The 11,379-nt window shown below is 43.3% G+C and overlaps 1 protein-coding gene across 2 annotated transcripts in view; it reads left to right on the forward strand.

The window, feature by feature from the left end:
• Positions 1–7,664, forward strand: part of fam189a1 (family with sequence similarity 189 member A1) — a 108,470-nt gene extending 100,806 nt beyond the window's left edge. The window contains exons 8-12 of one of the 2 annotated variants that reach the window (XM_061815486.1): positions 794–866; positions 942–1,718; positions 1,826–1,903; positions 3,527–3,849; positions 6,849–7,664. In XM_061815486.1, the coding sequence (XP_061671470.1) occupies positions 794–866; positions 942–1,718; positions 1,826–1,903; positions 3,527–3,849; positions 6,849–7,046 (1,449 nt within the window). In that variant the 3' untranslated portion in view covers positions 7,047–7,664. The remainder of the gene's footprint in view (positions 1–793; positions 867–941; positions 1,719–1,825; positions 1,904–3,526; positions 3,850–6,848) is intronic. The other variant, XM_061815487.1, reaches the window with a different exon arrangement.
• Positions 7,665–11,379: the final 3,715 nt, after the last annotated feature.

Below are 11,379 nucleotides of genomic sequence, written 5' to 3' on the forward strand. Positions count from 1 at the left end.
TTTTGGAGTGGATTGAGGGTTTTAGGTTAAAGCAACTTGTTTCTAAATCTGAAAATGTATGCAAATGTGGTCAATCCAAGTCATTAAATAGGCTTTCTCTGCTGTACCACAGTCTTTGCCTCTTTCATTAGTCATAGGCAGATGCAATTCAATCCCAGCATTGAGGGCTGCTGATTTGGAGCATTTTCAGGAACTCTCATGAGAGACCAATGTTTTGTTCTGGTCTGTGTGAAGACTCTTTCTTTGAAAGTCATTTTTCACAGCTAAAAATAAAAGCTTGAAGAGTGGCACATTGTATATTATATTCTCTATATGGCTCACTGCACTTACCTTATTTTTCATGTGATCAACTTTGAAAATTAATGTGGATTTACTGTTCCCTGAAAGCAACGTTTTCTCGTTTTGTTCTTTTTTATTCAATTCAAAACCAAAATTGAGTAGTGAATTTAAAACATGAATAGCAGTCAAATTCTGATTATCGACAAATTAAAATGGAAATTCATGATTATAAGAGTACTACACAATTTTATAAATATCTTGCATGATCATGAGATGTCCTGTAACCATGCTATAACTAAAATAAAATTTTAAAACCAGTTACAGTATCTCATCCTAAAAGTCATGACGATCTAAAATGGAGTTATATTGCCCCCTGCAGTTCTTGTTTTCCATTGCAGTCAAGATGGCTCAGAGCTGTTACTTTAAAATACATCCACATAGCAAATTGGAAATGAAAACCAAATTCCAAATTGAAACTTCTTTTTAACTACATGTAATAATCTACTCCTGACAGGTCACTACCAGCATTGAACAACAGGAATCCAGTCTATGTGACAGAAACACAACAGCAGGATTTAGCACTCAAGGTACCAATTTCATAGAAAGACAATCGTTGCATATCTTTGTCTCACACTATGAATGTTTTTATTTAACATTTCCAGCCTCTGTCGACAGTGCGTCCCTAATGGTGTCGGAAGTTGTTGATCAAGACAACACTTGTTCATCAGATGACTTGTATTCCCTCGAGGTCCAAGGCTCAGATTACTCTCCCTACAGCACGCCCCACACCGGCCCAACCAATGGAAGCTGCACCAGCCTTGAGCTTTGTACTCGCAGACGGTGCCCCCATGGCTTCTCTAACACCGACGCCCGCCCCAGTGACACTGGATTCAGTGAGTCCTCACATACTCGGGAGTCCTTTGAACACTCTCCAGACTGGTCTTCTGAAAACTATAGCAATTTGGACCAAGAGGAGTCTGCGGACAACTCACGTGTATGTGAGGAATTTAGGTCTGCTATGCACCTTTGTGATGAGCTTGCATCAGCCAAACATTTGCCAGAAGAGCCACAGAAATTGTCACCACATTCTCTCATTAAGGCACGAATGATGAGCCGGAAACTCCCGCTTCCTGTTCCTGTCCCTGTCCCCCCATCTCCTCAGCCTTGCTCCCCCACCTCAGTGGCCTCCAGTGGTGGAACTCTAGCTATCAGTCCCTTAGCTCCCTCTCCATCTCCTCCCAGCCGGCTGAGAGGCCCCCGGTTGTGCTTTAGCGTATGGGCACCCTCCAATACTCCACAGCCCCCATCTACCTCATCTCAAAGTGGACGTTCACCCGCAGAGAAGCCGAGAGTGCTCCGTGCTGCCAGGAAGTACCGCAAGCTGGCACGTATTGTCCGTTCAACCAGTGACCCCATCTCCTGCTCCTCTACGACTGGAAGTAAGAATACTGCATTTCAATAAACTCAAAAACGTGGTGTGTCTTCAATGACTTATACAGTGGATGCCTTCAGTGTAATGTTTTAAAATGCTCTTTGTCTTCTGCAGGAGAATCTTGCACATCCACCTCTGCAGTTAATGCTTCAGCTGGAGATTCAGCTCATGCGTCATCATCACCAGAGCAAGGTAAAGCTTTAAGTAGGTTAAGGCAAAGTGGTATTAAGACCTGGAGAAGTGATGCACCAGGTGCTGTTTCATTGTCTTTCTTTCTTCTTTCTTTCTTTCTTCTTTCTTTCTTTCTTTCTTTCTTTCTTTCTTTCTTTCTTTCTTTCTTTCTTTCTTTCTTTCTCTCTTTCTTTCTCTCTTCTTTCTCTCTTTCTTCCTTTCTTTCTTCTTTCTTTCTTTCTGCAAAATTAATTAATTACTGTGGTGTTAATGTAAAAAAGAAGTTTCACCTTGTGAAGTTCATATGTTTTATAAAATTTTGACTTCCCTTATACAGTGGAAAATAAATTAGAAGGGGAGAAAATGCTGTAGGTATGTTTTAAACTTTCAAAATACCTATTTGTTGAAATAGATGAGGTACTGTATAATGTAGAGGAGTGATATGAAATTAAAAAATGAGCCCTTGTTTCTAAAAAAGGATTCAAGATTTTATACCACTTTTTAGGAGTCACTCATGGTGTAGTGGTACATGCTTGACTTCAGTGTGGGCAGTGTGGGATCAACGCCCACTCAGTGGTGGTGTTAATATCTTCCTTGCGACTGACAGGGCACCAGTTCAGGCTGTAGTCTGCCTTCCGCCCAAAGTTAGCTGGGTTATGCTCGGGCACTCCCACAACCCTTGTGAGGATAAGTGGCTTGTACCTTTTATGTAACAAAGAGGCCCACATATTTTTTTATTCATCGTGAAGAAATCTATGACCCAAATGTTGATTCTTTGGTCGAAAAGTCTTATTAATATGTGAGCTTTAAAGAGTCCATTTTCCGGGTTTTCAATGGTGACATCCGCTCGAGCAGTCTCTAGTTACGCTTCAAACTGAAAGAAAGTGGACCATCAGAACTTCACAGAAAACAAGAATTACAATAGTGAATCACCCACATATAGTTTTCAATTATATACAAATCCTACGGACGTGTGATTTACAACGCAGAAACCGCAGAACATTTTTGTCTTTGTCAGAAGCACTTCAAATTAAAAACTGAAAATGATTCTCAACAATGTACTCTGAAAACAAAAAGTATCACCTTGTCCAAAACAACAAGAAAATTTTCTTGTGATGGAACATCTCTAAATTCACATGCCGATATCAGGCACAGGAAAATGGAAAGACAATAGCAGCCTTTTTTGGGAGGTTATAGTAATAATGCCTGGATCAGACTTTAAGACAAATTTGGTGTTTCATAATGGCGCTATACTTGTTCAACCACCGGCAACACAACGTTCCATTTATTACAATAGCACTGTATCCTGTCTTTGTTTATTACTGGATGAAGTGGGACCAGCAAACACATCAATGCAATTGGATACAGTGGTACCTCTACTTACGAAATTAATCCGTTCCGGAACTCGTTTTGTAATGTCGAACTTTCATCAGTAGAAACACATTTTAGATGTATATAGCCTAATAGATCTATTTATTCTATCTATTTGTGTCAAACTATACCAAGGTAAACCTAGTCTTTGTTCCATGTTAATCTATACTCCTCAGGTGCAACATTTGAAAAGGAGCCAGACAAAGCTGAATATTGTGACAAATAAACCTATTTTTCTGGATTTTGTACATCCTTTGTTTGTCTCATCTTCAGAGCAAACAAGTATTTCTGCAGAAGGCACTGGAGGCAAACCGAGTCATAAATCCACCAAGAAGCACCAAAAGGAGATCAGAAAAATAGACCTCCACCTTAAAAGCAGACCTCTGCAAGGACACTCCTCACACGAGCGACCACAGTCCCTGGCTGACCTCAAAATGTATAAAGACACTAAAATATTGGTGGCCAAGTTCCTGGAGCATTCAAGCTGCAATTTACCTCCTGAAGTCCAGCAAGTTGTCAACAATATCAAGTGTGTCATCAGGTCTGACGAGAAACACATGGAGGAGGCCATATTTAGTGCAAATGTCATAGATCAGGTAGCTTTACCTTACAGTATCCATCTATTTGTCTCACTATCTGTCTGTTACAATGGCATGTACAGAACTTTGAACCATAAAGAGCACAAACACAAATTGGAGAAAACAAACATAGATTTAATCAAATCATGGAGCACGACAATTGTGAGCAGTTGATAAAAATAAAATAAACATAAACATAAAACTAACTTAGTAAAAGGCTGAGACCAAATCACAATAACTGTTGTGATGGGGGAAAAAAAGTGGTGGATAGGTGAAGCATGATGGGAGCTGGGAGCTGCCAAAAAGGACTACAACAGGAAAGATATGAAGAGATGATGTACATATAACAAAAGTGTAGCATTAACATAAACAAAAGAAACTAGCCGTAAAGGAGATATACAAGCTAGTCATTGATGGTGGAGAGACTTTGGTGTGGGCACTGTGGGATTGATTCTTGCTCAGTGATGGTATCGATATGTGCCGTGCAATTGACTGGCGAACATGAAGGGTGTAATCCGCCTTATGCCGTAAATTAGCTGGGAAAGGTTCCAGCACTCCCACAATCCTTTTGAGAATAAGGGGCTTGGAAATTGGAAGGATGGAGATAGACAATATAGTAAATCGGGAAGAAATTTCAAATACAAACGTAAGAAGTGAAGACAAGCAGCATAAACAGAAACCGATTATAAACCACATGAGTTCAGAAGATGGTCAACAAGAATTAAGAATGCAACAGATTCTAAACAATACTGGTCTGTGGTGGTAGATTACCCAAACTTGAAGGTGATACTGCCTGAGATGGTGGGAATATTATTATATATGCAGAAGAATATTTGCCACACGTGTCTGAGGACCTGGGTTCAAATCTGGCGTCACCTGTGCGAAGTTGTTCTCCCCGTGCTTGCGTGGGTATTCTCCAGATAGTCCAGTTTTCTCCCACATTCCAAAAACACGCATGGTCGGCTAACTAAAGACTCTCAATTACTCGTAGGTATGACTGTGAGTGCGAATGGTTGTTTGTCTATGTGTGGCGTGCGATAGGTTGGGGACCAGTTCAGGGTGTACCCCGCCTCTTGACCTAAGTCACCTGGGATAGGCTCCAGCTTGACCATGATCCTAGTGGTACGGAAAATGGATACATGCACACACATACTCATTCACCTCCCTTTACTCACGTATGAATTTCATTTATATCTCATTCTTAATTTGTCAGGTTTAATTTGACATTGGTCCACCTTTGCAGCTTTAACATCTTGAACTCTTGTGGGAAGGCTTTCAACAAGGTTTAGGAGTGAAGTTATGGAACTGTATGACCATTTGTACAGGATCATATTTATGGAGTTACACGCTGATGTTGGGCAACAAGGCCTGGCTCTCACAGTCCACTCCAATTCATTAAAACGTGTTATATTCGATTAAATTTACGACTGAGCAGGCTAGTCAAATTCATCCACATCAAGCTCTCTGCGTCTTCACAAACCCTTTATTTTTGCACTGATCCACAGTTGGAAAAGGAAGGAGCCATCTAATCCCACAAAGTTGGAAATGTGTGATATATCAAATATCAATATATAAAATACCACACACACGCACACATTTGCCTTCATGGACCACAATCGGCATTTAACTCTTTATCAGTTAAGAGTCTTTATTGGGTGGCACGGTGTTAAAGCGTTGGCCTCACAGTTCTGAGGACCCAAGTTCAATTCCGGCCTCACCTGTGTGGAGTTTGCATGTTCCCCCCATGCATGCGTGGGTTTTCTCCTTGCACTCGGGTTTCCTCCCACATCACAAAAACATCCAACATTAGTTGGACACTCTAAATTGCCCCTAGGTGTGAGTGTGTGAGTGTGACTTGTCTGTCTCTGTGTGCCCTGTGATTGATTGGCAACCAGTTCAAGGTGTCGCCTGCCTCCTGCCCGATGACAGCTGGGATAGCCTCCAGGACTCCCGCAACCCTTGTGAGGATAAGCAGCTAAGAAAATGGATGGATGGATGGATGGATGGATGGATGGATGGATGGATGGATGGATGGATGGATGGATGGATGGATGGATGGATGGATGGAGTCTTTAGAAAAGTGCACTGAGAATGGTGTGGTTGTTTATGTTGAGGTACTTACTGTGTTGTAATGTCATGTCAAATCTGCTCGAGGTTGCTCATATTATGTGGCTACAACTACACATATATTTAAGTTATTGGTTCATGCTGATGACATCTTTCTCCAATTTGGGGACGTAGATTACCGAGTACTGTAAATGGTATGGTTAACATTAGTTAATGGGTTTTTTGTTTTTTTTTTACCTTGGAGAAGTGATATTCCTGCTGTTAACAGTGACTAAAATTTTTTTTTCTAACTTAGTTTCTTTTGGAAACACGTTTTCAGTAAGGTAGCTAAGTTACTTTTTCAAGGGATCTGTGGCAGCGTGGTCTGCGATGAAAATTTTATTGATTAAAACGGATGGCAGAACTTGAATGTGACTGGTCGGTACAGTTCATCACTACCATAAAGCCTTAAATATGTTGCGGCACTTAAAATAGAAGCACCCTGTATGTCTTGAATCATCCATCCATCCATTTTCTTCCACTAACTCGAGGTCAGGTAGCGAGGGCTGTAGCTTTAATAGGGAATCCCAGACTTCCCAGTCCCGAGCCACTTCATCCAGCTCTTCTCGGGTATCTCCAGCTGTTCCCAGCCCTGCTGAGATACCTGGTTCCTGGCAACATACTACTCGATTGCTTTCTTTTCATTTCACTTAACAGTGGTATTTTTTTCTTCATTTAAAATGTGAACACTAGAATAACTAGAAAGTAATTTTGGAGGGTGGGCAGTGGAATAGAATTATGGAATTTCTGTTCATTTCAACGAGGAAAATGGATTGGATGAGTAATTTCAATTACGAGAGTTGTCACAGAATAATTTAAAGTCATAAGTCAAGGTACCACTTTATTATAACGTGTTCTGTTCTGTTTACAGCCTCTCTGTTATGTGTTATGGTCCTGTTTTTGACATACAGGTGATGACCCAGCGCATAAGTCTCAGTCCCAGGAAACGCAGCCAAGAGGATCTTCATCTCCAAAGCTGTGGTGCTTTGAGTTCTTCCCCGTCCATGCGCCGTCCCAAAAATCTCCCTGAAAGCACCAGTACCTGTACCAATTCCCTGGAGTCACCTTCCTTGGAACAAAGCCTTGACTGCAGGGAAACTATTCTCTGACCACCATCTTCACAAGGACCTGGGTTTAAGCTATGAGGGCATTCCAAAGTGCTCATCTTGCAGCCACACTGTGCTGTAGAGTAATTCATAAGCAGTCCAGAATCATGAGGTCATGTTTGCACAGTATGTTTGTGTGGCACAAGGAAAGGGGAAGAGGCTCACCTCGAGCCCGAAGAAAGTGTCCACAGTCATCAGCAGAAATAGTAGCAAACTCGGACTGGGCCTGCCTGTCTGTAGTGGCTTTTTTTTCATCATCACAAAACAAAAATGTTTCACCCTCAGGGGATTTTTTTTGTTTTGTTTTTTGCTATTATTTTTGTTATTATTGTATATCATCACCGCATTTCCACTAAACCGGGATCTTTCATTTACAGACAAATGATATTGTGTTACAGTATTGGTATTTTTCTTGTCATTTTGTGAAACAGGAAGAACTATAAATAGAAAATATTCTACTGTGAACTGGAGAGAATGGTCTTTTCTAGCCAATGTTTGGAGAGTCTGTGGAACTATTACAATTAGGATGGTGAATATTTTGTGGTGCCACTGGTTCAAGAATGTGACAAATATTTTGACTTACCTCATTGTGTTCTATTTCTTATCAGTGTTCGAATAAAAGACGAGTTTGTATTTTTTGGTTTGTTTCTTGATGACAATAGAATTTGTTGATCTTATGGACCAATAATTTTAAGTTTTTGATACAATTTTACAAATAGATACTGATGACAAAGATGTTGTGGGGTCAGTTAAAATTCATTTTTGGACTGTTTAAATTGTGTAATAGATCCATGTAACTTCCAGCAAGTTTTTAAGCATAGTTTAGCTAAAGGGACAAGCCGAAAGAAATTGAGGACTCCCTGAAGATACCCAAAGCCCGCTGGGGTGTGGTTACTCCATCCACCACAAGAGCTACCCGATGTGACGTTATAATTGCCAAAAACAGCATGGTACACACTATATCCAATGGTGAGCAACATTTTGGAATATGTGGAGGAGGAGGACTTCCGTGTACAGGAGCACCCAACTGAACTTGGCGTTGTCAAAGCGTACATTTGAGTCGAACAGCCAGTGATGACGACGAGCAGCTAAGTAGCAGTACAACAGAAAAATAGTGGTCAGTGGCTCAATGTGTCAGTATGTGACACTCATGGTTTGAAATAATATTCATAAAAAATTTTTTAGCATGACTGCACATATATTTATGCTGCATTCATATGTGTTTCAGTGAAACAGTACAAACTTTTACATAGTGTGCAGTATTACCATAAACTGTGTAGCATTATAAGCATCATGAGCGAGCGGCTTGGGGTAGGACCAAAAATAAGGACTGCAAATCCCTACCCTGGTCAGTCCGGTGGTCATCCAGGCCACCCAAAGCGAGGTGCTTGGCTGAGCAGATCAGGAGGTTGCCTAGGAGGCCAAGCATCAGGATTCTTACAGGGCCACCCGGGTGGGCGTCCATGAGGAGGGTCTCAATGGCAAAGCAGAATCCAAACAGGAACACATGAAAGCTGCGGGCAAAGCACCATGCCTGGGGCAAGAGGCGGCGGCTGCAGTCGAAGCACCGCTGCTGGAGCAAGAGAACGAGACGGTTGCTGGTCAGGTACCGCCAAGGTAGGAGCAAGAGACTGCTACTGGTCAGGCACTGTTGAGGCAGGAACGAGAGGCAACAGTTGCTGGTCGAGCACCGCTGAGGCAGGAAATGAGAGGCAGCGACTGGTCGGGCACCACCGATCAAGGGCTGAGAGGCGACTGCTGGTCAGCACCACCAAAGCAGGGGCGAGAGGCCGCCAGAGCAGGTCGAGAGGAGAACACAGGTCAGGCAACCCCGGATCAGAAGCAGGAACGCGAGCAGGCGTGGGTGGCGTCATTGGTCGTGGGCAAGACACAACTGCCACAGCCTGAACAAGGCAGCAGTCACCAGTTTTGACCCGCTGAAGCAGAAAAAAAAGGCGGTGGACGTAAGTCATGTGCAGTTGCTGGAGAGCGAGGTGCCGGTGGTCGCTGGACCATGAGCACGAGGTTGAATCCCACTGCTGGATAGCATGTGCAAAGGCTGGTCACCAGGTATTGGACGCCGATGAGACAAGAGCAGGAGATGAATGCCACAGGCCGGGCACCAACGAGGCAGGAGCACAGGGCAGTGGCTACAGGTTGGCCAATCTCCTCTTGGAAGCCAGATCTAAACTCTCATAAATCCATCTCAAAAAAACAAGGTGGCAAAAGATGTCAGCAAGATACGCTCAAATGGCTTTATTCTCCTGGTAAAAGTTCACCGGGTTCATGTTTGGCCAGTTCATTCTGTCACGAGCAAGCACCAAAGGGTAGGACCAAAATGCAGGATGCTGAGGCAGTGACATCAGTAGTAGTCCAAAATGCCAAAAGAGCAAAAAACGCGTGGCAAGAGGCAAAGTCCAAAAACATGAAACGAGGGTCAGAAAACTACAAGGAAAAAACATTGAACGCTATGACAAAGAGGCACAAGATCGCTAGGATGTGGCAATGAGGCAATAAATAAATAAATAGGTAGATAAATAAATAAATAAATGAGCAAATAGATAGATAGATAGAGGTGGTTGAGAAAAAGGACCAAAAAAATGAACGGTAGACATTCATCAAAAGTTGACAAGGAATGGTGAACGTTCAACTGGGATAGTGTTTCCTTTGAGTGGATTACTCAAATCACGCCGTAACGTGGTGGAGTGAGCTGCTACCACGGGCTAATTCCATGCATGGGACTTGGCTTGGGCGCTAGCAACCAGCTAACGCTAGCTAGCAAGGCCTGTGTGTTGGACCACTAGGGAGAGGACAAGCGTCGAGCTAATGCGGAAGAAAAAAACGACGAGGACCGTGAGGACGCTGGACAGAGGAAAAAACACCTTCACCTTTCTTCACTCCTGCCTTTGGAAGCACCAGAGGAACATTGGGGTTTGAATTTCATTTGCTTTGCCGGCTAGATTCAGTTTTATTTGGGCCCTTAGCTTAGGTTAGCCCAGCCATGCGTGCAGTGTGTACCTGTTTTGTTCAATTTATTTACTGAATGACTGTTTGTTGAGTAAAGAGATTTGCTTTTCTAACCTTTATTTTGTTATTAAATCTCCACACTTTTTGTCACGTAACTGTCATGATCCTGCCGCTCCAGCCCGGGCTGTGCGGGTGTCCGCGCGGTTGCCCTGATTAGGACACACACACCTGCGCCTCATGCAGGCTGATTATCCTGTGTATTTATATGACCCCGATGACGACTGGTCTGCGCCAGATCATTGAGCTTCATGTCCCGTTCTAGTACTCCCGTATCCCTGATCGACAACCCGTGTGTACCGACCTGTTCTCCGACCAACCCCGTAAGCCTGCCTCCTTTGACACATCTGCCTGCTTTGATCGTTCTCCCGTGTACCAACTCCTGCCTGTCCGCCCACCTGCTCTCTTCGCCCAAAGTCCCAACTACCGCTGCTGCACCTGACTGCCTGCCCGATCCGCAAACTACCTTGTATCTTCCAAGTCCTGCATTTGGGTCCTACTCGCGTTCCGATGGGTCGTGACAGTAACCAGGTGTATTATTTGACTATCTGCAAGACAGTTAGAAGTGGGTAGTTTATATGATAGCTGGGTTATCTACATTAGTTAACCTTTACTCATCAGGGAAACTGTCACGTCCCATCGGAACGAGAGGTAGGACCCAAATGCAGGAACTCGGAAGACGCAAGGTAGTTCAAGAAGAGACACGTTTATTGTATGCAGGGGTCGGGGATCGAGCAGGCAGTCCGGTGCAGCAGCGGTAGTTGGGACGTCGAGCGACGAGAACAGATGAGTGGGCAGGCAGTAGTCGGTACACGGGGAAACAATCAAAGCAAGCAGAAGGATCAAGGAGTCAGGCTTGCAAGGTTGGTCGGAGAATGGACGAAGGTCGGTCCTCACAGGATCAATCAGGAATACGAGAGTGCTGGAACGGGACATAAAGCTCAACGAACTGGCGGAGGACCAGTCGTCACCGGGTCCTATCTATACAGGGGATGATCAGCCCGCATGAGGAGCAGGTGTGCGCCTCCCAATCAGCGCAGCCGCGCGGGCACCCGCACAGCTCATGCTGAATCGGCAGGATCATGACAGAAACATTATTTCAGAGACTTTTTGATAGAGAATTAAATGCACAAGTAAAGAGTAAAGTTGTAATAGACATTTACAGTAATTACCATTGAGTTAATTTATTAGTTTCCTACTTTGCAGTGAGGAAGGAACTCAGGTGGCTACCTCGTTGAAGTATTTTGTACTAGAGAGGCGCTACATCAGGAAATAAATGAATAAATAAATAAATACATTTGTTGCTTGATTA

This window comes from Syngnathoides biaculeatus, chromosome 3 (genome assembly GCF_019802595.1).
Source record: "Syngnathoides biaculeatus isolate LvHL_M chromosome 3, ASM1980259v1, whole genome shotgun sequence".
Classification (NCBI taxonomy): Eukaryota; Metazoa; Chordata; class Actinopteri; order Syngnathiformes; family Syngnathidae; genus Syngnathoides; species Syngnathoides biaculeatus.